This window comes from Vanessa atalanta, chromosome 28, assembly GCF_905147765.1.
Source record: "Vanessa atalanta chromosome 28, ilVanAtal1.2, whole genome shotgun sequence".
NCBI classification, from domain to species: Eukaryota; Metazoa; Arthropoda; class Insecta; order Lepidoptera; family Nymphalidae; genus Vanessa; species Vanessa atalanta.
Window position 1 is genome coordinate 5,014,227 of NC_061898.1, and position 27,853 is coordinate 5,042,079.

The 27,853-nt window shown below is 34.0% G+C and overlaps 1 protein-coding gene across 2 annotated transcripts; it reads right to left on the reverse strand.

The window, feature by feature from the left end:
• On the reverse strand, positions 1 to 27,783 carry LOC125074696 (eukaryotic peptide chain release factor subunit 1). Of its 2 annotated transcripts, none has more exons than XM_047686092.1 (9): positions 27,310 to 27,783; positions 23,326 to 23,501; positions 20,879 to 21,117; positions 19,199 to 19,429; positions 17,988 to 18,143; positions 17,372 to 17,472; positions 16,532 to 16,625; positions 15,607 to 15,754; positions 1 to 243 (listed from the first exon to the last, which is right to left on the reverse strand). In XM_047686092.1, the coding sequence occupies exons 1-9, from the start codon at positions 27,390 to 27,392 to the stop codon at positions 158 to 160; spliced, it is 1,314 nt and encodes a 437-aa protein (XP_047542048.1). In that variant the 5' UTR covers positions 27,393 to 27,783; the 3' UTR covers positions 1 to 157. The 2 variants fall into 2 exon arrangements, with proteins under 2 accessions (XP_047542048.1, XP_047542049.1); XM_047686093.1 differs by lacking the exon at positions 1 to 243 and adding an exon at positions 11,852 to 12,052.
• Between the last annotated feature and the right edge of the window lie 70 nt (positions 27,784 to 27,853).

The following is a 27,853-nucleotide window of genomic DNA, read 5'->3' on the forward strand; positions in this document are numbered from 1 at the left end:
TACAAAAACTGACGACTCTTTTAATACATTCACTTTGGAAGAGAACAGAGCAAGAACCAAAAAAAAAATTAAACAGTTTTGTTTTTTTTTTATATTTAATTAACAATTTTTTTTATTGCATAAGCTCGTTTACGGATCACCCGGCGCCGGTTTGTTTCTAATAATCATCAATGTCGTACAAATTGTCTATCTCCTCGTCGTCCAGCTGCATTGATTGGAAGTCCACCTTATAACGCAGCAGACCTGTAACATCACGGATTACGTCATTAGATTTATATACATATATAATTATGTTACAAATGTAAAAGGACTTAACCGTCGATAATATCTGTTTAGCGTATTTACTCGTTAAGGTAGGCTTAGACCACACGAGGGAATGTGAATTATTTTAAATCAAAATCAAAATGTCCTTTATTCAAGTAGGCTTTTACAAGCACTTTCGAATCGTCATTTAACAAACTATTTAAAGTAAAGCTACCACCGGAAAGTAGATTCTACCGAGAAGAACCGGCAAGAGACTCAGTAGCTACTCCTTTTCAACATCTAAAAATACAGTCATGTTAGTTAAATACAAACATATGTATGTTAATTAAGGAATTACTGTATACACTATTCATCCCCCATTTTAAGCGTAGAGCTCGTGTTAGGAGTGGGGACGACAATAGTCCAAGGGGTCAGGATCGGTCCTGCGACTTTTTACATCGCTAGGCCTTTAAACCATCGCGCTATTGACGTTTCATTTACAGTCGAGGTAAGAAAAGGTTCGTCACCTTAAGGTCTATTTTCGTGTGCTCAGTATGAGCGATAATCTGCCTTACCGATTGAGTATGACATATTGCGTCGCAATGTACACTATTTTGAACCTAGTTATCATATCGTGTTAGTTCAATTATATGTTTTCTGTTTAATGCTTTAGTTTCAAAATGTTCTAAGAGTTTACGACTTGATAAAGGAATGAATTTGAAAACTGACGAAGGTTTTCTTACTCTGACTGTACATATCAAACGAAGCACTATTAATGACGATCTATGTATTTCTATGTTCGTCTAGTCTAAGCCCTCCTTTAAAAAAAAACACCCGAAACGCTCGATATTAATTTCCTTACTTATATCAAAAAAAAAACGAGTGTTTTAATATTACGACGTATGTAATTCATACAATTTATTACATACACAGCTCAGCACGGATTAACAAAGATTTTCGATACGATATAAATTAAAAAAAATAATAATCGTTTCGAGATCGATAATCGAGTTGAGATCTTCGATTATAATTTTGAAACTCGAGTACTCGACGTCGCTACTAATTAAGGCTAATTGATAAAAAAAAAATATATATATATATTTTCAATTATAATTTCACTGGAAATCCTTGAATCGGTTTTGACAATAAAAAAAAAAGATTAGTTTAACAAACAAACAAAAAAAGCAATTTAAAAAAAAAAAAAACAAAAAAAAAGACGGCAAATTATCCAAAGCGATTTTTTTTATCATCGAATGCTTATATCTTGATAATTATAAAATTAAAAGTACTTCCTGTACGTATATATTTTCATAATAATATCAATGATTCGAGAACTCGGTGTTACCTTCTTTTTTTTTTACGCCGAATTTTTATTTCTGATCTCTTTTTTAATGGCCACTAATTTTATTATTCGTATTCTTTATTATTTTTTTTTACTTTGTTTAAATAAACCTTTATCGTTATTTCTTATCGAATAATTTTTATTAAGGACATTTGCTCCTTTTCCACAGCACGTATGTCAATCATAAAAAAAAAAAAAATTAGCATTTCAAGGATATCGTTCTCATACAACGGCAACACTGTTGTTATGAGTTTTTCTTATACATATTTAATTTATTCAACAATAATATGCACTGTTGTTTGTTAAAAACCGCAATGCAAGCGAATACGCGTGATTTTTTTTTATATTACATCAGCGATAATTAGCAGTGCGAGTACATAGTCTATGGACAACAACGAACAGATACCATCAAGTACTACCTATTGGAAAATTAAAATTATCATCATTCCAAAAAAAAATAAAAAATATTTCAATATCTGCGAAACTACATAAATTCAATTTAAAAAAAAAAATCAAAGACTACAGATTCTTTAAAAATACACGGAACATGCTTGAAAACGAGAATAAAAAAACACGAACAAAAATATGCTAGGCGGTATGACGAAAAAAAAAAAAAAAAAATTAACAATTAAAATAAAACAGAAATAATTGCTGACTAAGTTACACACACGACATGAAAAATTGTCGACAAAATAATAAATACTAAATACACTGCAAGACTTGTAAATATAACAAATATATATGTTAATGTAAAAGCTCGAACTGAGGTAAATCTTAAGATTTTCCAGTAAAACCTAAGATTAACCGACATGAGTTTATAAATGTAAGTATTTATTATAAATCGACGACTTTTTCGGACTTTTACCATTCCAACCTAACCCAAAGTTTTATGGAAATTTACCATACGTAATCGGTAAATCTTAGGTTTTACTGGTTAATCTTAAGATTTACCGTAGTTCGAGCTTATACAGTGACATATATAAGTAACATAGATAATATATACTCTATTCAAACCATAAAAGGAAAAGCCAAATAAAAAACATTGTATTCATGCTGATATACATGGCTATTGGTAATTCGACGTTTTCTCGTTAGGAGGTGGTAGGGATGACTATTTGCAATAATATTAACCCCTATACGCATGATGCAAAAGTTACCCATTTTTGAGTTATCGCGTTTTTTACCCCTTTTCAAAAGATAAGTCAAAAATGCAACTTCAAAATTTATTTAAAAAAAAAAAAGTTATTAGTTTAAATATCATTTTTTCTGATTTTATAAAACGATTAAACACTGGTTATTTACAAATATTAAAACAATAATTATAGATCAAAATTGAAAAATGCGACACGTTTAATATCGTTTTCCGTTTTAAATTCGTTTATCGTTGAAAAAATGAGATTTAAATACATTTTTGACTTGTATTGAAAAAAAAAAAGCTTAAAAACGTGATAACTCAAAAACGATTCACTTTTGTATCATGCGTATGGGGGGGGGGATAAATTCTCACAAATAGTCACCCCTATCACCTCCTCACGGGAATACGTCGAAATACCAATAACCCTGTATAAAGTCGAATAATATGTTTATTCGAAGGCTCTAATATCAGGAATCAGGGTCTATAAGTTAAATTTTTTTGCTTCAGTTAGTCCATATATTGTTGAGAACTGAGACTACAAAATTTACGCAGCTACCCAAATACTTAAATTCGATGAATATATTTTCTTCTTATAAAACAGAGAAGCAAATCAGTAACCTGATGAGTAGTGGTCACTGCCGTTCCCAGACATTGGCGCTGTAAGAAACATCAACCAATCCTTACAACACCAATGCACCACCGACCTCGGAAACTAAGATTTTATGTGCGTGCGTCGAACCATTCATGTTCGGCGGTAGAATATACGACCAGTGGATGTTAGTCAGACAAAGGCTTGCACAAAAGCTCGACCACCGAGCGCATATTATTTAAAAAAAAAAAAAAACAAAACATTATTCTAACTAGAGAAACAAAAAGCACAAAGCTAAAAAGGACCATGCACAGGAAATGTTAGATTTACCTTATATCCCGGATACGCTTGGAAGAGAAATTTCATAGCTAGACTTTCAAAGTTGACCGTTTAACGTTACACGTATGACATGAACTTAAATTTAAACGATAATATTTTATTAATTAATTAAATACAATATTAAAATATGCTTGTTTTTGGAACGAAGTTCTTTTACACGGAGTCAACTGGCATAGATCGTCACGTTAGGCGTTTTATGCGTTAGCTCTTTTACAAGGCTTAAAGAGACTGGCAGAAATACGTAAGGATAAAACGTCACGTTTCCCTCCCTCCAGACGACCTCTCCCTCTTTTTCTCTTTCTCTATATACTGTTTTGTATAATATTATTTATTAAAGTCATAGTTTTAACCCACACGGATTTTTTTTAATAAGAATTTTGTCATTTTCGTTTTAATTACTTCAGCGAAAGCAACTTCGTTCCAAGCGGGTATCCAAACATCCCTTTTTTAAACCAATAAATAACTAATCTCAAACAAATCATTAATATATAATTTAACTTGATAATTCTAAACTGATATTTGAAATGAATTGCTGACGGTACCATCCGGTAGCGGTTTTGACGTCTGTTAGTAGCGTTAGCAGCGAAACAATTGATGTAATTTATTTTTATGTTTATTAAGGTTTACATTTTTGACAAATGTGTCGATAAATACTCGTGTAATGTATTCGTGATCAGGATTATAACATCTGGTGTACCGTTAGAAGAAACGTGAGTTATGAGTCTAATATACGTATGAGTAAAATTTTGCATATTATTCGTCATTGTTTCATGCAGCTGAACTGTATTTACGGCAACAATCTTGTTTAAAAATTTACTTGTTTATGTTTTAAATGGAAAAACAGTTACTGGTCATTGTTTTGTTATCGCTACTTGATTTATACTTCTATCTTATATTATTAGAAATATATTCTTCGTCCGACTTATTAAATGAATGAAGATACCAGGTTAAGCTTTGTCTTTTTTTTATCCAAATAAATGTATTTATTTATTTATTTATTTCATTACACTTATCCGATCGTTCTTCTGTCATTCACTTCGACTAGATTAATCGCAATTTCAATTAAAAAATCATTCAATATTTTTTCATCGAAATGAAAAGGACGTAACGCCCCAAAGCTGGGCGAAGGACTAACTCTAATGAGAAGGAGAGGTGTAAACCAAAAGCTACGAAACGCAGAATACATTACCAAGCTACTTGTTTATTTCAACCGCGGGAGGAGTAAAGCTAAGTTAAACAACTTTGACCTTGAAATGACGCGATTTCATTGGTCGATGCCTTGACCAATCGATTTGATTGGCGTTATGAATGTCGGAGAATTTGCTTTTATTTCACTACACTTATCCGATTGTGCTTCTGTCACGAAACACTCATTGCGAAAAAATTTAAACATCGAATTGTTATCAATTTAGTTTTTATAACGCTTTTATATTTACGTTATATTTAGTTCGATGCTAAGTAGGGGTATATGTCAATGAAAGGGTTGGGTTGAAATAAAAAAAAAACTAACCGCGACCAGATAGTCAGCGATTTAAGAAACAAAAAAAAAATGTAAATAACCAACTCCATTGATTGCATTGCTAACATTTTCTTTATATATCGGAAAAGCATACAATTTCAATCCAATTACATTTCTATGATACCTAAAAACTATGAATTAATATTTCGTTTAAACTTATACCTAAAATTTTAAAACATTAAAATTAAAAAAAAGAAAAAAAAACTTAATTAATTTCCAGTATCACTCAAAAACATAACGAATACGCCGGTTAGCGTAAAATAATTATTTAAAAAAAAAAAACAAAAAATCTCACATTTCACTCAAAGCCGTAACGCTTCGTTTCACGAGATATACGTACCGTGTATAGTATCACTTGTTTTTTTTTTTCTTTTTTTTTTTTTAAATCGTCTGGAAATATGAACATGTCGATAGACCACTTGAAAGACTGCGCAATTTAGTTCTCTACAACAATATCTTTGCTAATCAAATCCAGTTTAATTATTAAAACATCAATCTGAATGGTCATTGGTTGGTGGCAAACGATGACGCAACGGACGACCAATGAGCGTTTAGTATTTATTAGAACGCTAAAGAAACCGATGCTTAGTCTATAAAATTAATTATATATTACGTTAAACGGTTCCTACAAGGCATTACAATATGGATACTAAATAAGTACCGACCACAAAAAAATTTCCTTTTGCTTTTTTTGCAATCTGTATTTGACCCCACTGTCCTTGAAAGCGACATGGCGGGATGGGAGAGTATTAAGACTCAAGCCGAATGAACGATTTTTCTTATTTTTATTAATTATGTAATGAGATTAATTTTTGTTCAAAAATTTTCAAATATGCATCAAAACGGCGAAGCGGAGCGCAGAGCGTGTTTGCGCAGCTTCGAGCGAGTTCGCACGATTTCGCTAGCGTAAACTCGAGTAAGCGACAATGTTGTTAAACTAACCATTAGTTGCCTTTCACCAAACATGAAATGTTAGTGCCGCAGACTTAAGAATTATTTTTTAAGAAGAATAAGAATATTCTAGAACATGTAATAAAGTTATTCGTTCCCATAGCTTAGTACGTTTTGCGCAGTCTATCATTGTCTACGGAGACCGCGCACATAAGTCGCATTACGAATACAACGAGAGCCATAGAGTACTCTATATTGCCAATGTCACCTGCCCTATAGTGCCAAGTTATTCGTAAAATCAGGGATCGTTGCCAAATACCATATGTATAATTAAATATAAATAAAGGCACGAAAATTCATCGAAAATCTATCAGGTACCATTACTTTACGATAAAAGTTGTATTTATATATATATTTTTTACTTTCAAAAATATATTATGACTTAAAATGATATGTCTATGTTTGAAGTGCATATATGTATGTTTATGAAAGTGCGTTTGCAACTGATTTAGAAGTAACTGTCAATATTCCGTTTTTTTCTCATTTTTAATTGACAATGAAATTTTGGTGACTTCTACCTGCGTTATATTTATTACAGTTTAGCATACTCGCTTATGCACACGTACGTCCGTCTGTCTGTGGAATACGAAACAAACAAACGACTTTAAAAATTGAAATCTTCAAACACATTTGTGTTTTAAACATATTACATATAATCAAAACCATGACAAGATGCAAGGGCGGAATCCGACTGGATGCGGAAGGTAGAGAACAGCGAACTTTGGATCATCTTGGAAGAGACCAACGTCCATTATTGACTGTCGTCGACGTCACTCTTTACGAGAAGGGATGATGAGATGATATGCGTCAATCTTTAAACCATAACATTTCCAAGTGATTGGTCATTGGTCGGTAACATTCGATACCGCAATGGACAACCAATGAACTTTCTGCATAACCGTTCCGAGAAATTGACTTCACAAATACAATGAATTGATTTCTAATGTGACGAATCAAAAGCTTTAAAACTTTAGCATGTCTTTTAAAATATATGATATGTCGATCGACCGGACTATTCCGTGTCAACCATTGGCAGATGGACAGGAAATGGTTATTAAAAAGCACAATTTCGATTGGTTATTTTGATGCGACTTACGTGAGCGGTTTATGTATACATGTATATAATACTTACATTAATATAGACGTACTTTAGGTCATAGAACATTTCATTAAGGCATATTTTTATTGCTTTTTATAATAAAGTTGAATCATTTTTTTTTTATGAAGCGATTATTATGTATTATTATTATTATTTATATTGATAGAATACAAACAGATAACTTATTAATATGATTCAACTAAATATTCAATAAAAGAAGGGGATAGGGAATCAAAATATCAATAGTGTATAAACATCCAGTGATCATTAATCATAGTGTCATATCGATACGTTATGTACTTTTCGATAAAAACATAATATATTAATAAATATGAACACGGGAATAAACATTCATATATAAATAAATCTACGTTTATATATTAAAACTGAAAGTTACATGTTTTTATTTTAACACAATTCACATAAGAGATAAAAATGAAGCGTTTACTCGAGTATAACTTCGCGCGCAGTTGAGCAAACAAGTTTGCGCAATTACGAAGATACATTGCAAGATCGTAGCACGCAAAATTTAATTTCGATGCAATGCTAAATGATTCGTAATATAACTTTACGACATTGAAATGCACACACATAGTTTAAAATACATAGAAACTTCTGCGCAATGGTAATTAAGCTGTCAATTTAATTTATCAACTGGCGAGTAACTTACAATGTATATGAAACTTGAAAAAAACAATTGTCATGTAAAAATTATATAAATTATTATATGCTATACATAATAAAACACACACGTATACATAATTTAAGGGTATATTAACTTCGACTAGATTAATCGCAATTTCAATTAAAAAATCGTTCAATATTTTTTCATCGAAATGAAAAGGACGTAACGCCCCAAAGCTGGGCGAAGGACTAACTCTAATTAGAAGGAGAGGTGTAAACCAAAAGCTACGAAACGCAGAATACATTACCAAGCTACTTGTTTATTTCAACCGCAGGAGGAGTAAAGTTAAACAACAAGTTAAACAACTTAAGCTAAGTTAAACAACTTTGACCTTGAAATGACGCGATTTCATTGGTCGAGATCTCGACCAATCGATTTGATTGGCGTTATGAATGTCGGAGAAATTGCTATCGGAGCTTTGGACGTAAAATTAAAGTGGATGTCAGTAGTTAAATGTAATAGTGTTATACTATATATATGTAAATATAAATCTATAGTTTTTTATCGTTACTCCTCCCTGGATCGATTACATAAAGCCCTTACGACGTGACAATCGTTACCTTTTATAAGCTGTATACTATATTTATTTTGTGCGAACTAACTTCATTAATACAAATATTACCTTTATATTTATTTAATTTCACTAATACGTTGCATAGTTTGGTTAATTCCTTATCGTATTTAATCCGCCGGGGCCTCCTAAATAGTCTAAAATCATTACAATAATGGGGGCTATTCGAGTATTACGTAAGCACCAAAAGGGGCCTTTTGTTTTTGCTTATTTTTAATAACATGGTTGGATTTTATCTTCTACGTCAGTAATCTTTACATTTGTCATTTTATTAAATTTAATAATCCCGATTGGAATACATACTTACTTACTACCTTACTTGTCTATGCTCGAAAGCGAAAACTATGTTCAGGGATTCCCCGCAACAATTGATCATTGCCTACTAGCCTTCACGTGGTAAGCACTAACGTTAAGAACTTTGTTTATATCCGCTGACAGGAGGGTCATTTATAAAATTACTAACTCTGCTTAAGAAAGATATTAAAAGGCCCCTTAAACTAGAATGAATTGATTTACAATATAAATTACATACGTCTAGTTCTCTAAGTCGTTGAACGAAACTACGGCCTTATGACATAATTTCGTTATATTTGAAGTAAATTGAATAATTTGATATTTATCATATTTCAGTCTAATACTTTTTTATATAGTAACCATACTGTATACTGCAACGGAAGCCTCGTTAGTCGCAAAACCGAAACATAACGACCTCGAGTGTTGCTGTTTGGAAGCAGAATAAGTCATGATTTGGTAACTAACTATTTTTAACTTTTATTCGTATACACTTGATGTTTTATTGTTTATAATCCTTATGTAAATATTTTTTTTTTGGTAACACTGTACTTACAGAAGCACATTAAATTAAAATTTCAAACGAAAAAATATTTTTGTCTCTTGAAAAATAACGAGGCGAGATCACGAGGCTTTTGCTGAAGACGATATACAGTTCATACCACGGGTCGAACTCCAAAGCTACGAATTAATTGCACGTCATTGGTCAACGCGCTCGGCCACGAACGAGCGAAGCGAATGAAATGATTCGACCGGTGAAGGTCACGCGCGTTGACCAATCATACGCCGCGGCAATTTCCTTTCAAACTCGTTCCGTGGAACGGACTTTAGTACAAACAACATTTCGACTCCCGAACAAGAGGTACGGGGTAACATTAAGCTACGTTCAGATATACTAAAAATCGGTGTATTATATCAAACTTTATATATTAATCAAAGAACTTGATGCATTATTCTATCGATACTGGACCTAGTTATGCAAAATATATTTAACAGTTCACACGAGAATAATATTTTGCATAACTCCATTCAAATCTCCATTAATCGATCTAAAGACCAGACGAGACAATCGATTATTCGAATAGGATAACATTCGTACTGTTTACCTTTATAAATGTATATCTATATTTAATAAGTATCGACATTAAAATGAGACTGATTTTATTATATTTTTAGTACGTTTGGAGGCACTTTTATTATAATCATCGTTTAATCAATTTACATATTAAGGGGAACACTATATAAAATACGTTTTCTATTTAAAAAAACAAAAAAACAATAATTTGTTTGTCGTCAAATCCCATAACTAACAAATATCAACTACGTCATAGCAAACACGCTTGTCACGCAAATTCTAATGATACTACTATTGTTTGATAAGTTTTTTTTTTTTATCAATTAGGCGTTAAGAATGGGCCATCTGATGGTATGATTCCCACGACCCATAGACATCGGCGCTGTAAGTAATTTTAACCATTCCTTACATCGTCAATACTGGGTTTGGACGCGAAATTAATCGTTTAAGATGGACGCGTCCCAACTACTGGGCTATCTCGGCTCTTAAAAAGTACAAATGGATTTATATGCCTTTAGTATCAATGATAGGTCTTCTCGTAATCACGAGGCCGTAGGCCGTGGCTCACGCTAACCTCACCTGAAATACAGCGTAGTGACGTCACATCCTAATCCATTTACAATCCATTTAAACATTCGTTAGTTATGAGACGTATAATATGTTCATATTTCCAGACACGATTTAATTTTCAATATATGTCTACAATATTATGACCACAGTCGTTTCATATTATTAAGCCTATATGACGTTTATAATGATGGAATGATGCCTCGATTTATATATTTAGATGTTAAACAGCCAGATTAAAAAAAAAAAACAATTCACCCCCCCCCCCCCCTTAAATTATATTAATTAACTTGACGGATCAACCAGCATTACTAATCATGAATTTGGCATGGCTTTCTATTACAAGCAAAAAAAAAACAACTTCGGCGCAAATATCTGCACTATTTAGGAGAAAAAAACAGTCAAAATCCATTACAAACATTTTAAAACACTATCAATCAAAATTTAATTTAACTGATCACGAACATAAGAGAGTGGCCTCTATATGTTTAAAGGTAAACACTCCTTTCTGAATCGCGCTTACGTTTCGTTTTAAGCGAGTGTATATATACATCAACATTTCCGTACAACTTTGTCGTTTCAATTACACCGGTATTGTATAGCATGTCGATGTGTGTAGGTGTATGTATGTGCATCATTCCATCATTAATTCGTAGCACTAAATTAACGCTCAAAGGATCCGTGCGAATGCGATGGCACTATAGATTCATACGCGAGCGATAGAGACACGCGACGGGTCAACGTTCGAAATTATTCTTGTTCCGCCAAGAACTATTGTGAAAGGCATTATTGGTGGTTCGACGCGGAAATGATAATGGAGAAAGGATTAATGGGGTTTGTTAATAAGAAAGAGGGGGTTAGATAATTATTAGATGACAAAATCAAGGAGACGCCTCCGTGATGTTAGACGCATTATAAGGGTAATTTTTTTTATTTAAGTTGGGTTTTCGTTGATTTTCATTCAGGATAGATAAATATGATTACATTTTCTCTGTGGAATCTACATTACAACTTTCATTCCGCGTATTTGGGGCATCCCCCTTGTAGGGAGAGAATGACACTTGAAATCAAATTACCCCCAGAACTTCTAACCCCCCCGAGGTAAAAAAATTGGTGCAAGAGTGAAACGATTTTGGAATACGAAAGAGGTTGTTAGTTACAGATTCAAATAAAAAACAAATAAAAGATAGATAAGATAGAGTTAGATATGAAAAGATGTTAGACGAAAGTGGGGGGTTCGTACGGGCGGGTGGAAAGCCTAATTTTTTTTTTAATTCACTTATTGGACAATCTGCGCTATTACAAAAAATAATATTTAATATTAAAACCAAACTAAAAACACGCAAAACGAAACTAAGTTAGTCACAAGAATAAAAAAAATCACAACATTCTCTGTCGCTTCAGACAATTATCAAAAAAAAAAAACCTTCAAAACACGTTGAGAAAAAAAAACCGTAACATTCCACCCGCCCGTAGCCCGCTCTAAGTGATCCCCGCTTAAATTATCCATGCAAGCGTTTCGCTTAAGACTAGAGTGCATTTCGTTTAACGTATTTCGTAAACGTTCTAATAGTCGTCGAGGTCTACATCGTCCAGCGGTTCGTCCAGCTGAAGCGATTGAAAGTCCACTTTGTACCGCAATATACCTATCGATTATATAATCGATTTTAATATATATAGATATAAATATATTTCGATTGATCCAGCGGCGTCCGAGCAGCGGAGAAATGGGAGAAATAATACATTAGTACAGGTCGCTTTATTGATTTAACGTGCTTTGGGATTTTATCGTTTGTAATTTCATTTTGGAACAACACTTGCCGATTTTGAATTCAAATTTAAGTCGATTTCAATGGAAGGACGAGCAGATAAATATGACCTTGAATTGACGCGACGTCATTGGTTGATATTTTATTATATAATGTTATGTAATTAAATATTATATGAGTACCTAAAATTAATATATATATATAACCTTTATTAAATATGTAAAATTTATCATGAGATGGCAATCGATCGGCCGCCATTTTGGAATCAATATCGTCACAGATATAGACTTATATAATATGTATTCAGATTAACTCTTTATTCGAAACGCAATCGATACTTTTAACCCTAAAAACATCTACACAAGACTTGCACGCTTCGTGTATCTACTTATTAAGAGCGGTTACGTGTTAAGTGAAACTTTAACGTAAACGTTAGCGAGGACATGTTAACTATTAATGGCGTTTATTAATATCCCAAAGAACATCGATAAACGATCCCAATGGCAGGAGATGATAATTAACCAAATTTAACCTTGAATCGACGTGACATTCGAGACATCAATAATCTGTGGTATTATGGTTTCGTGAAAAATATACAAAAGTACATAGATACAGGTTCTCGTTGAATACTGTTGTTTAAGCCCTATTACTTTACTGATTTTTTTTTAACTATGCTAATACTTTGTAAAAGATTCTTACGGAAAGAATTTCGACGCTAAAAATTGGTAATTTTCATAAAACTTAAAGAACAGCAGTATTAGCAGTGAAATGGGCTTTCTAATAATCCGTTGGCCAATATTTATAAAATATTACATCAAATTGGACTTATGCGAATCCAGGGCGTGTAACTAGTTGTAAACAGAGACATACATTAATCAAGAACCGTCTGTAGTGCACAACACAGCAGAGCTATCAGCAAGTCGCATGATACATGGATATAGGTTCGTTTATCGTAACCCCTCCTGCCACTGGAATATACAATAATCTATTCTAACATTACAAGTGTACACTTACACTTATATAGTTATTTTCAGTATCGTTACATAACGCAACGCTCTTGGATATTAATCTATTAAATTTCTACGTCAAACTTTTTCGTTTCTCTGCCTTTTATTCATACATATTGTTGATGTATAGTTTTATGACGAAACGTCGTACAATTTAAATATAAAACATTTTTAAAAAAATCACCATAATACCATTATATACAGTACTTAAACTAAATTAAAGTTTTATTATGCAAGGTCCTTGTAGGATATTGGGTCTTAGTAGCTTTTATATAGGGTTGAAATTAGCAATTATTTACTGGCAAGTGTTTCCAAAAATACATACAAAAATACAGATCCCAGAACACGTCTAGCTTACACCAAAAAACATTATTATTACATTTTATACAGAATATATCATCAATGTTTTCAATGGGACGAATTTAAAAATATACATTTATTTAACATTTATTTAAAAATATACAATAGGAACATTTCTGAATCGCGCTATCGTTTGGTTCAAACAAATTGTATATAGGTTAAAACATTTTCAGTAAACTAAGACAGTGAATATAGAAAACATTCACAATCAAAGTGCATTATAGAAGTGAATTCAATTTACTTAAAAAAATTCAAAAAATATATTAAAGAATATTATGTGTTAAAGGTTATTATATTATGTAGAATTAGTGAATAACTATGAGTTGACCTCCTGACTATATCTTCATAAACCATCACAAGCAGACAAAAGAACCACCGAGTTCCTATCGCTCATCTTCTCAGCTTTATTTTCTACAAACCGTTGTTGATATTTAATTTAACAATCAATAAGTATTTATTGCCTCTACATTGCTTCCTCAATGTCTATCTGTTCACGAGTGAAACACTAATATAGACCGCTGACATGAAATTATAACAGCACTGTATAGATTTTAATAAATAATGACATCTAACATATTTAAAATGTAACCTAACACAATTTTAAAACATTAATTTTAGTGTATCAATGATATTACACGTTAGAAAGTCAAATAGAGATCAACAGGTACATCTCAGCGGTCAGATATAATAACTCTGTCTGTTTGTGTGTTGATATCACGTCCAACATAGATATTGCAAATTGAAAACACTTCTCAAAAATCCCTTTAAATACAAACACGCTAAAGAAATGTTATTTAGTGTTGATTATACGTTAACTCGTCCATTGTCAAAAACATTGACGATACATTAATCAAACCACGATACCAAGAGTACAAGATTCGATTACCGCTGTAACATTTTGATATGATTTTCAAATGTAATACATACATACTAATATATAATAAAGGTGACGAGTTGGTTTGTTTGAACACATTTATATCTAAGACTACCAGTTGTATTTGCTTATCTAATTCCTGAAGTACTTTATAGGCACTATAAAATCACATACAGACCCCCCCCCCCCCTAATAGTAAGTGATAAAGTTGCTTATATATAAATGCACTTCAAGATTTATTTAAAACTTTAAATACATATTTTTTTTATTGATATACAAACAACACATTTAGCCATTTGATGTTAAGCCCCAAACCCCTGCCTGTTTAAATTACTGTAAGAAATATTACCCATTCCTTACATAAGCAAAGCACAATCAACCACGGGAACTAAGATGATGTCTCCTAACCCTTAATAGCACTGACTTCTATCCTTTAAACCAGAACACAACAGTGCTAAGTATTGCTGATCGGAGGTAGACTATACGATCTGGTCGTACCTACCCAGATTGGACTTACAAGGCCCTACAACTTCAAATCATATCAAATGTTTCAAAGCGGGAATTGAATCTGCACCCTTCAAAGCAGTGTTCAAAAGTAACGTTATCAATCACATATATTACAGTCAACGGTTTGACTTTTAGGATTATTTAAAACTACTTTAAACTTGAGACATAGACGATATAGTCGGGTTAGTTTTATTTATTTCCAAGCAAAATGAATCCCACTCAATTTCTTATCCACTCAACCGACAAACAACATTTACTTACAGACGTTCATATTTCGAACTTAACCCCCCCCCCTCCTATTCAACACCACTATGGAATATATTTTCAAAGATCATTTTGTTTTATGAGAAAATTTTAGTTGACAATTTATTGAACAATAACATAATCTATGTCACAAGTCAAAAGTATTATCAAATGTGTTGCCAGTCAAAAATAATTATATCAGCGAAAAGATCTGACTGCAACATATATATAGGAATTAACTATATATATATATATATATATATATCATTATAGAATTAGTTCATTAGTTATTATATCATAAAAAATATAAAAAATCCTTAATATTTGTACAGTTCGAAACTATACAACCCTTACGATCAATACAAACACTACCCTCTAGTTGGGAGATATTATATTCTCTATATACGGGTTGAAATGTAAATCGTTCAAATCCAACTTACCGCCAATTCCACCGAATCCTCGTACAAACTGACTGCCCTCCTGACTCTTGTCTGTAATGATCTCCAATGTCGCACCGAATGACTTGTAGTTGTTCGCGAGCCACTCCAGCAGCGGCTGACACTCCACCAGCTCCAGCTCCACCCCGGTCTGAGTCACATCAATATACATGTTAGTACTTTTCAATAATATATGCTATACTAATATTATTAAAGCGAAGGCGAGAGCCGAGATGACCCAGTGGTTAGAACGCGTGCATCTTAACCGATGAATTCGGGTTGAAGCCCAGGCAAAAACTACTGAATTTCCATGTGCTTAATTCATTTGTGTTTGTAATTCATCTCGTGCTCGGCGGTGAAGGAAAACATCGTGAGGAAACCTGCATGTGTCTAATTTCCACGAAATTCTGCCACATGTGTATTCCATCAACCCGCATTGGAGCAGCGTGGTGGAATATGCTCCAAACCTTCTCCTCAAAGGGAGAGGAGGCCTTAGCCCAGCAGTGGGAAATTTACAGGCTGCTAATGTAATGTAAAAATGTAATGAAGGCAACTCTCTCTGTCTGGTGCCCTTACAAGGTCAAACCGATGAATCGAATTTGACGCAACTTGGTATAAAGTTTGAATCGGATGTTGTTTTTACCGAACACCTAAAAACCAATCTCGGTTTTTAGGTGTTCGGTAAAAACTTTGGTTTGCTTGGAAAAAGCAAGCGTAGCCACGGACAAACTGATAGAAAGCGAAAACGAGACTACCACTATCTCTGGACATCTGCAACAAAGGAAGGCTTGCAAGTGTCTGCCGTTCTTTAAGTTTTCTTCGTATACCAAGTTTCATCAAATACCATGGAATATGTAAATCTTCAGTTTATTTATATATATATTCCTTTGCTATTGTAATAGCTGGATACTTTAAATTGACTTCTCACCTCTTTATCGGTGAAATGTGACTTATCCTTCTCCTGCTCGGGCGTCAAATGCAGAATGGTTTCTTGGTTGGTAGCGTGTGATTTCAAAACATATCTGAAAACAGTACAGAGTAGAATAAAGTATCGGTTATTGTTCACAGTAGGAAAGGGTCATTGAAGCTTTAACTAAGGAAACACCAAGTTGATATTGAAGTATCTACTAGGTCTCTTTGAGTATGTTGTTCCTCTGTCTGAACTGTCTTCGGTAATGTTGGATTGTCCTTCCACCAGGTTATAAGAGTTAGGGGAATAGAGTGTGTCTGTGAATACACTCAAGCACTATATAGAACAAAATCAGTCAGAGGATTACTATTTTCAAAATTAAATGAATTAATTTAAGAAGTGCATGTTCTGTAACTTGTCAGGAGACAGTTTTTTTCCAAATAATTCGGACAATATCAAAATAACATTAACAAATTTGATAGTTAAGGCATGCCGACTCTCTTTTCACTCAGCCTCGAAACTTTTTGGATGGCTAAGCTGACAACACCGGCAAGAGTTCATACTAGAAACAACATTGTCAAAGCTGCTATCGAGTTTTTTTTTCAGAAAACATTTTCGGTTCCGAACTTTAAGGTTGCATAGTTTTATATGCCAGTCACTCAACCAATAGCAGGGAGGATTACCCTATTGGCCGAGTGAGCTCAAACCTCTAGGGATTCAAAATGGGGGTAAAAATGTGTCCATAGTAACTCACAAAAACAAATGACCGAAATCTTTTATAACGTAAATTTACAAGACAATTCTATGGACGGCCAAAGATAAGATAATCCAAAGAGAATGGGGGGTAACTTCGGTCACCTCTGTATATCGAGATTTTCCCAGCAGATGAGCGTCTCCACGGCACCCAGCTCGAGCGCCCGCAACGTGTCATCCACACCGAAGCAATACTTTCCAGTATCCTGAAACATTACAAGATAATATTAAATGACAATACTAGCATATAATTTTGACCCTATTTGCTTTCATTATTTCCAACCTCGAGATGTCCAATGGTAAGGAATAATAACAGTATGAATTTTATTAAAATTTTAACTGTAGATTCGAATTTATGATTTGAGCCAAATAAGTTAGTCATGATACAAAAAAAAAGGTATAATATTGGCATTACCATCTTTACCATAGGGCACATGGGGCACTTGCTCAGGGCCTTCCTGAGAGGGCCTTGAAGAACCAACCAACAATTTCCTTACATATTTGTAAGAAATAGCTCAAATATTTATCAAAAAATGCTATAAAATAGCCATAAGATTGAATAACCAATCAGATTCCTACGAATTTACGAAAATTACTGCATCTTTTATTGCAAACTATACTTGGTACAAATTATTGGTACACGGTAGTAAATATCTACCGAAAGGGCCCCAAATGGCTAGTTATGTGCCGTCACTTCAATTGATAATAAAGAGAGACATACCTGTGAGATCTCATCAAAGTATCTCCCAATGAGTTTCTTCTCTTGGATGAACTTGACGTTCTGCAACGATTCAGCAGCCAACTCTATAGCTTGGTTGAAACCATTCTCACCGCCATATGATACGTCCACCAGCTTGATGATTTTCGTTTGGAGACGCTGGAATATACGAGCAATGATTTAATGATGATATATTTCAGTGAAATATGTTACAATCACTTATATAGTTATCACTTAGTGATAATGCCGCCCTTTGCATACTTTTGTAGTGATTTTGATTTTAAGCTTTTTTCTTGTATTTTGTTTATTTTCTGTGTGCAATAAAGCTTTTTATTATTATATGTAGTTCAATTCCCAAAGTTATCTTTTATAGTTATCTGTGTCATGGTAGACGACGGACATTGTATCGTCTTGAGGATTTAGTAGTTCGAACAATATAAAGCAGGAACGTTATGGAGCTCCATAGCCGTAAACTATTGGATATCCGAATTAAAAATCTATTTTTAACCGTAACTGAAACCAATTAAAACATGTTTATATATATTTTTGTATAGTTTTTTTTTTTTTTTAATAATAGGTAGGCGGACGAACAATTGGGCCAACTGATGTTATGTGGTCACCCACCGCTCATAGACAATGTAAGAAATAATAACCATTCCTTACATCACCAATGCGCCACCTACCTTGAAACTATGATATGTCTCTTGTGCCTGTAGTTACTCATACTTCAAACCGGAACACAATAATATTGAGTACTGCTGTTTGGAGGTAGAATATCTGATGAGTGGTTAACCTACCCAGACAGATTTGTACAAAGCCCTACCACCAAGAAAGTATACTTATATACTTAAAGGGAGTAAATAATTATGTCTCAAAGTTATTAGATTTTTTGGCGATTATACATAATACTAAATAAAAGCCTACACATATAGAGACATCCTGTAATTTTTTTCTCTTAAAATTTCTAAATAAGGTTATATCCGTAACCGAAACAGTCCGAAACAATCGAATAATCCGTAATAATTTCTGATCCGTAACCGTATCTGAAACCGGTATAATATTATTATTATAATATCTATATTCAGATACGAAATGACATATCCATAGCATCCCTGATATAAAGGCATACATTCTCATTACACTCGTTGAACATGGATAGACCACATAAAGACCATTCGCGGACGAAGCTCTTTTAAACAAAACTAAGCACATACCGGGTCGAACATATCCGACTGACTCAGTTCAGTCTTGAAGTCTGCCGAACCGGCCAGGATGAGCCCAGCGACGTTCGGTCGGTCAGCGCTGATGAACAGCTGAGTGGCCACCTCCGCCACCTTTCGCACGTAGTTGTGACGCTTCTCCATACGCAGACGAGCGAAACGAAGAGCAGACTGACCACCACGACCGTGCTTCTTTGGCAGATCCACGGTGAACTTGTGGAGGACCTGGAATTGAGATGTTTATTTTTTTTATTAAATGCATTTAAGTGTATTTTATTACGTAAGTTGGTCTATGGTTTATTTATATTCTCAACCATACGAGAAAAAATAGACAACATTAGACAAATTGGTGCGACATTATTGGTCGAGAGCTTGATTAATCTATGATATTCACTATGGATTTGCGAAAAAATGAACATCGATAAAACTGTTATCGGAATTTTGGAAGTAAAATTAAAGCGGGTATTGTTGTATTATAAATAAATATATATTAATCATAAACTCTCAGTAGTGCACAATATAGCTGAGTTATTAGCAAATCACATGAAACCTAAGGTTTGTTTAGTTTTATTCCTACTTCCATTTGAATAGGCTTTATATGTATATTATAAATTCGAAACTAACTCTGTCTGTTACCTCTACACTTGAACCGATTAAATAAAATTTGTTATGGTATAATTTCGAGTCCCAAGGAACATGAGCTACTTTTTTAATTCACCCCTAAAGGAGTAAAATTGGGGATGACGGTTGGTATACTATAGCTATAGACCTCGATATCGTGGTCGCTGAAACATTGAGCATAGCCTACACGGGTGGATCGACACACGTTTTTAACGTCGTTTAAAACATAGGGGACGCCTTACAATGTACGTAATTGATATATGAGGCAGGATAGCCGTCATTGGGATTTCCTTGATTTGATATCATCTTCCTAGGGACCAAAATAATGATCAGCCAAGTAATTTTAGTAAATAAATAGTCAATTTATTGTGTACTAAGGCAGTAAAAACAAACTACAATAATAACTATTGTAGTTTTTTGTTGTTGTATAGTTTCTTATGCCGGTTCTTCTCAGGTCAGAGTATTTTCTTCCCCGAACCCGTCCTAGTGTTTAATTTGACAACTAATCAAATGAAATTCTATATTGAAAATAGGAATTCGATTTGATTTGAGTTTATATCTTTACAATTAATATGTTAGATAAACTACTGAATTTCTTGCAGGGACTCTCGGTAGAATCTACATTCAGAACCGGTGGTGGATTTATTTTTGTTATAATATTTGATATTAAAATGTCCTTAAATCACGAATATTTTAATTTCATAAATATTCGTTTATTCTCGTACAAGTCATAAATTTTAATGGACTATGGATTTCATTATAGAAAAACAGTAATAACTGAGTTTTTTCTAGTTCTTCTCGATTGAAAAAAAATAATTATATATATATATGTATGTATAAATAAATTCCGAACAATGATTATCGTTTTTTAATTCAAAAACAAAAACACTCAAAGGGATAACATTTAACATCACTGTGAGGAACGGACATAGCTATATATATATATATATATATATATATTTAATAATTAATCCAATTTCAAAAATTCATCAGACATTTTCAATTACATAAATGTTCGAGCTGATAAATTATAAAAAAAAAACTCAAACTCACCTCTCTAGTGTTACCCTGCAGTGTACCGAACAGGGCTCCGTTACCGTCCATCACGATGAAACCGAATTTATTGTCATCGGCCAGCAACGCTGTCAGGGCTTCCGTGTGGAACTTATTATCACAGAGATAGAGTGAAGTATTGATGGGTTTGAACGGTTCAAAATCAATGTTGACCTTCTTCTCCTTGCCCTCTTCGGTGACGATGGTACCGCAGTAGATGACGAGGCCGTTCGGTGGTACTGTGGTAAGAAAATAAAAAAAAAACGATCATTTACTTATAGTATGATTAAAATTAAAACTTTGTACATAGGTATATGAATTGTTGTGACGAGCGAATCTCAGGAATTACTGGTCAGGTTTAAATGTTTTTTTTTTTTTCTGTTTTAGGTAACCCATTTATAAAGGAAGTATAGGGTGTATACAATTGCGCTACGGCCTAAAAAGATTATCATCTTTTTTATGGCATTTGTCGGCGGACGAGCATATGGACCACCTGTTGGTAAGTTGTCACCACCACCCATAGACAAAGGCGCTGTAAGAAATATTAACCATTCCTTACATCACCTATGCGCCACCAACCTAGGGAACTAAGATGTTATGTCCCTTGTGCCTGTGATTACACTGGCTCACTCACCCTTCTAAACAATACAGAGTACTGTTATTTGGCGGTAGAATACATGATGAGTGGGTGTTACCTACCCAGACGGGCTTGCACAAAGCCCTACCTCCAAGTAAATGATGATAACTAGCGAAAACAGAGGAAAAATATTCTTTTTGAGAACTTCCGTTACGTGCATTGCGCAAACGGTTAGTTCAACAAAGACCATGAATGACAGAATCTGTAATATAGCCGAGCGAAGTCGGGACGAGCTGCTTGTATAATATAATGGAACGCAGCGTACGGGCAACAATTCAGTCGATCGGTTAAGACAACTAACGAAATGCAAAACTAGTTTTATAAAGTTCAGTTGTAATGTAGATGGTCAAAATCAAATATACTTTATTCAAGTAGGCTTTTGAATCGTCATTTAACAAACTATATTAAGTGAAGCTACCGCCGGCTCAGAATGTAGATTCTACCGAGAAGAACCGGCAAGAAACTCAGTAGTTACTATTTTTCAACATCTAAAAATACAATCATGTTAGTTAAATACAATTGTCGAAGTCGACAAGTATTAGCTCCACGCTTTTTTATCATCTATATAATCTTGTATCGAATAATATCCCTTCTTTACCAATGTATTTTTTACAAATGATTTGAATTTATGAAACGGCAAGTCATTCAATATCGGTTTGCATGTAAATAATTTGTCACGTTTTAGTAGTAAGTAGTAGCGCTAATGTGCGGGTAGATAGAGCATGCTCAAGAGCATGCTATAAGCACGAGAAACAAGTAAAGTAGGGATAGATCTCGTAATATCATGAGGCAATTCCTGACCGATGTCGCCCGGGGCGAAAAAATCCATCTTACGGAACTGATGAAGATTAACGACGTACGTGCTTCATGAGGCACGGCATACACACATTCAACTTCCAGGGTGCCGCTTCTGATTTGTTTAATAATGATCCGATCCGTTATATGAGACTAAAACTTCGATATTATTGAATATAAGCCACTAGACAAACGAGGTAAACTTATTATTTACATCACGATGCAGCACCGTCTTAACCATAACAAGCGACCGGATGCGAGCAGTGTAACAGCGATAGCCAACAACTCCTCAAAACATCACGTCACGATTCGACACTTCACGTATCATTTGTGTTCAGCTCTTACACCTGGCCAGTGAGCTACATGTTTTATTAATTTTTAAAAATTATTTTTTTTTTCAATCTAATAACATTTTCTTTTTTATGTAATAGGTAGACGTAATGTGCCACCTGCCGTTAAGTGGTCATCACCGCCCATAGACATATGCGCTGTTATTCTTTATATCGCCAATGCGCCACCAAAATTGGTAACTAAGACGTTATATCCCTTGTCTGTGTTGACTAATTCACTCGCCCTTCAAACTCGAACACAACGATACCGAGGATGGCTGTTCGTCGGCAGAATACCTGATGAGCGTGAGGTACCTATCCAGGCGGGCTTGCACAAAGCCCTACCTAATTGTGGATTAAGCGTCGCATAACAAACCTTATACCGGAAAAAATATACGAATATTATATGTAGCTACGCTTCCCAGTTCCGCCCGCTTTAAATTAAGACTATCGACGTGACAAGCACCATTAACAAGATGTTGTATGCAAATATCTCTACCGATATTATAAATGCGAAAGAAACTGTCTGCCTGTTGCTCTTTCACGTCCAAACCACTGATTGATGAAATTTGATATAAAGCCAGCTTGAGCTCAAAGGACATAGCTTACTTTTTTATGCCGAAGAACCCGTAAAACACGAGCGACAAGTTTCACTTAAGACATCCCCCCCCCCCCTTTTCAATTACCTTTAGTGTATAATTTCAGTCGATGCTGTACCGACGTGATGGCCCCGAGCACGGAGAGACGGTTCACTCGAGACTTGATGTTGGAAGCTGTACCGAATTCATCAGCCAACATTTTCGATACTCGAGAGATCTGATCTTTTGGTGGTATTATCAGCGATATCATCGACGTACCATTACTGCAATGAAAAAAAAAAACTTTTTAGATTGATCGACGGTTTTTTTTTTAATGCAATAGCTAGGCGGACAGGCAAATGAACTTAACGATAAGTGGTCAACACCGTCCATAGACATTGACGCTGTAAGAATAATATAAAATAAAGAATAAAACGATAAGGAGTCGTCATATCACACCAACACGCCACCAACCTTGGGAGCTAAGATGTTATGTTCCTTGTGCCTGTAGTTACACTGGCTGACCCACTCTTCAAGCCGTAACACACCTATTAGAATATCTGATGAGTGGGTACCTTCCCAGACGGATTTGTAAAGCCCTACCAATACGATTTTTTGTTACCGTAATTTTGGTATAAACAATATATTCTTAATGCAAGTAAATCAACAATCAGAGATTCGATTTTGAGGATTACATTACAGGAGTATATCACTGACAGACGAAGATTCGTCTGTAATATATCTAAGGTAAGATTTGGCAGTAGAGTTTGTTGATTTTACACTGTAGTCGAAGAAGTAACAGCCTGTTGTCCCCCTTCTGGGCTGAAGTCTCCTTTCCCTTTGTGGAGAAGGTTTTGGTGCTTATTCTAATACAGAGTGGATACAAATGTGGCAGAATTTCGATGAAATTAGACACATGCAGGTTCTGACGATCTACTCTATGATCGCTCTATTTTTATTCTCTATCCTTTCTCACTCATGAAATGCTCGAAACTGAACTACTATAATATAGGGACCTTTGAATTGTCCTGATACATGTTAAGATACAACTGGATAGGAAAAAACCAGCAAGAATCTCAGTCGTTATACTTTTCCAACAATTTACACAGGTAGGTATAATAATTAAACACAATTAAATTATTATTTATTTATCAATGACTCCCTGAATAAAAAGGCCTTGGCGGTAATTCTTAAAGGAAACTAGCTGGCTCATACGAAAAGGTTAAAGGCAGAATTCAATTTTGGAAGACAGCCCTGGTTGCCCTCCCCTAAATCTAGTCCTGCAAATTCACCATTCAAATTGGAGTACCACAGCACAAAAAATGGCTATTTAAAAATCCAATTGCTGGTAAGTGGGTAACCATACAGATCGGTCAAACAAGCTTAAACCCCAAGGAAGGACTTAGGACCTTTTATACCTAAAACTTACGACACATGCCCCCCCCCAACACGCAATCGTAACCTAGTTTGCTTTCGATACATTTGCACTATTTTTAAAATAAGAAATTTGTCAATAAATTAATAGCTTCTAAAATATATTACGAACACGAGAACGCCGGTAGAAACTGTACCGGTACTTATCTGTTGTATGAAAAATAAAGACAAAATAAGATAAATTAGCATCAAATATATAACAACAAACAGAAGACCTTTATCTTGTTTGTATGTTGACATTGAACACATTCATGACATACTCGAGTGATCTGTTCATTCATCCATCACACATGCTGAACATTAGGAAAACTTGTTACTAAAAATTTTATATAATTCGATATCATTCACAGGAATATACTAACTAGCAGCTGCTCGGCTGTTTGATTTACATCATACATTACTCTATCCCCTTGGGCTATAACCTATAACATTCGTCAAGAACTATCAATTGAAAAAAGAACTTTTTCAAATCTTGTAACGAGATTATATTAACGAAGAAGTATTATCTCACATATTGCAAGTTTCTAATCGTGCCATACGTTATTGTACAAGTATTAGTATTATGCTAAGTACTTATGCATTTCTGTATGGATATTATCATGTTCTTAATACATTATGTGATTATAGATAAAGACTTTTGCTCACAACACAAAAGGCTTCAAAGACATGGTATTCCCAACCTATTATATAGATTCTATAAAGTGTGAGGCACCGGAGCTTTGTGTCCATCCGAGTTACTGATATATTAAACAGATAATTAAGGAAAATCAGCCAAAGATGTAGTCTATCGTCATCATGACAGATAGCCATACCGCAGAATACACAAAAAAGTATATCTATGTAAAATAGGCAAGAGAGGTCTTTCTCAACTGACAACCAGTGATTTGATATACATTTTTCAATACTGATTTTAACTAATCTGCAAACTTTGGAGAATCGTAAATTAAACAAATAAATAAATCTGAGGCCACATTTTATTAATTTGTGAAAAACAACATGTATAGTAACTCAAAATATACATAAGGAAATAAAACAATAAATTGTATACAATTTCAGAGTATGTACTAATTAAATTAGTTTAAATTTTTTAATGTAGATGTAAATTCACAAGTTATAAAAAAATCAGAAAATAAATTCATAGTAAGCACGCATCTTTAAAAACAGGCAATAATTTAGAAAATGTTGTGTCTACACTTGTGGAGTTCTTTCATCTGGGGTCAATGTATTGAATCAAGTCATGAGTTCCATCAAAATGCATAAAATTTGATGTAAAATTTCAACTCTGTAAAATAAAAACGAACAGACAAAGAAAGTCTCAGAGAAAACTAAGACTATCAATTCACGGATAAATCGTGTAGAGGACCGACTCAGTACCCGGGAATCTTAAAGAAATACTTGGTAATAGGATTTGTGCAGGTCTTCATACAAAGGTATACATACCATACAATATCAATTATCATGTAGTCTACTACCAAACAGCAATACGTAGTATTGTTGAATACCCGTTTGAAGAGTAATGAGCCAGGTAACTACACGAGGGACATCACATCTTAGTTCCTAAGGACGGCGGTCCATTGGTCAAGTAAGGAATGGTTAATGTTTCTTATAGATCCAATGTCTGTGTATATGTATCAGGTGGCTAATAATAGTCATTGTGATATTCAATACCCTATAAAAAAAGTGTATCAACTTTCCCATCATGACGAGCAGTCTGTCGATGTTCATGTTGACAGATTAAAAATATATTATAATGATTGATCAACATAATGACAGACACTCGTTTGTAATGTATACGTTATAATAATTCAAAGCATATTAAATTAATATTGAGTATTACATTCATTTAAAGAATATAAAGAATATAATAGGTTCAACAACAACACACAAAAGTATCGTAATAAGAGCATAACTGATCAAAGAAATACTGGTGGCTGTGTCATATAAAAACAGAGGGAAATAAGGCGAAGTTAGCACTTATGGTATTCCAGAGACAGAAAAAAGGGAACTGTGGTAGACTATACATGGAATGAGGATATAACAGACAGTGGAAAGCCTGTGCTATGAGGCACTGAGATTAGAGAGATTGTTTAAGAAAAAAGGGCCTGAATATATTATTAATATCACAAAAACAAGGGTTGATTTTTACAATTTACTATTTGCTCTGCAATAGAATTTGAACATTCATCTTCACATTGGTTTATATTTAACATAACACAACATACAATAAGCATCCATTTTAAATTAGGTTTTTTTTTTTATTAGTGACTAGAGTAAAAATTTTAATGCCTAATAAAAATTAATCAACAAATACCGTATTGTCTTTTGTTCGACTCGACCAAACGTCAATAGAGTTCAAAGTAGTTCGCCTCATTGCTGTCTAAGCTTGACTGCAATATATGCAAATATAGTCTTAACGTGTACATAAATTTAAATGTCGAATGCGAACAATGGAAGCGAAATTCGACAGTGCGCATTTTTCTAGCCATTGCGTTATTCTGAGGTTATTTAACGCGCATGCAACTTGCGCATGTGTCGATGTCTAATGACGCAGCCTTGTTGGCAATTTCGCCCAATCATGTGGCCAAAAAACTTCGCGCCTTACTAATTCGAATCAAAAATGATACGAAAGTGTGAATAAATTACCCAACAATAACTCACCCCCTCGCCATTTCCAAGCTCTTGATCAGCTTTTTGATCTTCCATATTTCGACATTGCGATCTGCTGACGACTCCTCAGACATTTTGGAACGGATAAACTTGACTTTTACAACAAAAAAAGTTTACAAATAACAGTAAATAAACTGTTTAATATCTATAACACACCACTAAACTTTTCTAATAAAGAAAGCAAGGGAAAGGGAGCCCGGCTCTTGGTTCAAACTGCTCAAATCCAGATCGAACCGGACGGACGAGACACCTCGCGACTTCGTTCACACACTTTCTAGTTCACATTTAACTTTACAACTCTAACTCGTACTTTTCTTCTTGTTCGGGGATTCTTGGATTTCTTCTTAATTCGGTTACCCCTAAGCATGTGTGATACAAAATTCAGACATTAGAAATTAAAAGAGATGACGTGAACGTAGCTAAGCGATCGAACTAACGCCACCACTCGTAGTCGATCGAGGAAATGAAAGAAAAAAATTCAGTATTGCCATTAAAAATATACACCAAGTATTTATTGAAAATAAAAGTCCAATTG

Bases quoted from the DNA above. Each gene is read 5' to 3' on its own strand.
- LOC125074696 (XM_047686092.1), bottom strand. From the start codon at position 27,392: ATGTCTGAGGAGTCGTCAGCAGATCGCAATGTCGAAATATGGAAGATC. The intron at 15,755-16,531 runs GTGAGAAGTCAA...GATGTGACTCAG, and splicing joins CACATTTCACCGATAAAGAG to ACCGGGGTGGAGCTGGAGCT. The intron at 244-15,606 runs GTAAGTTGGATT...GTGATGTTACAG, and splicing joins AGGATTCGGTGGAATTGGCG to GTCTGCTGCGTTATAAGGTG.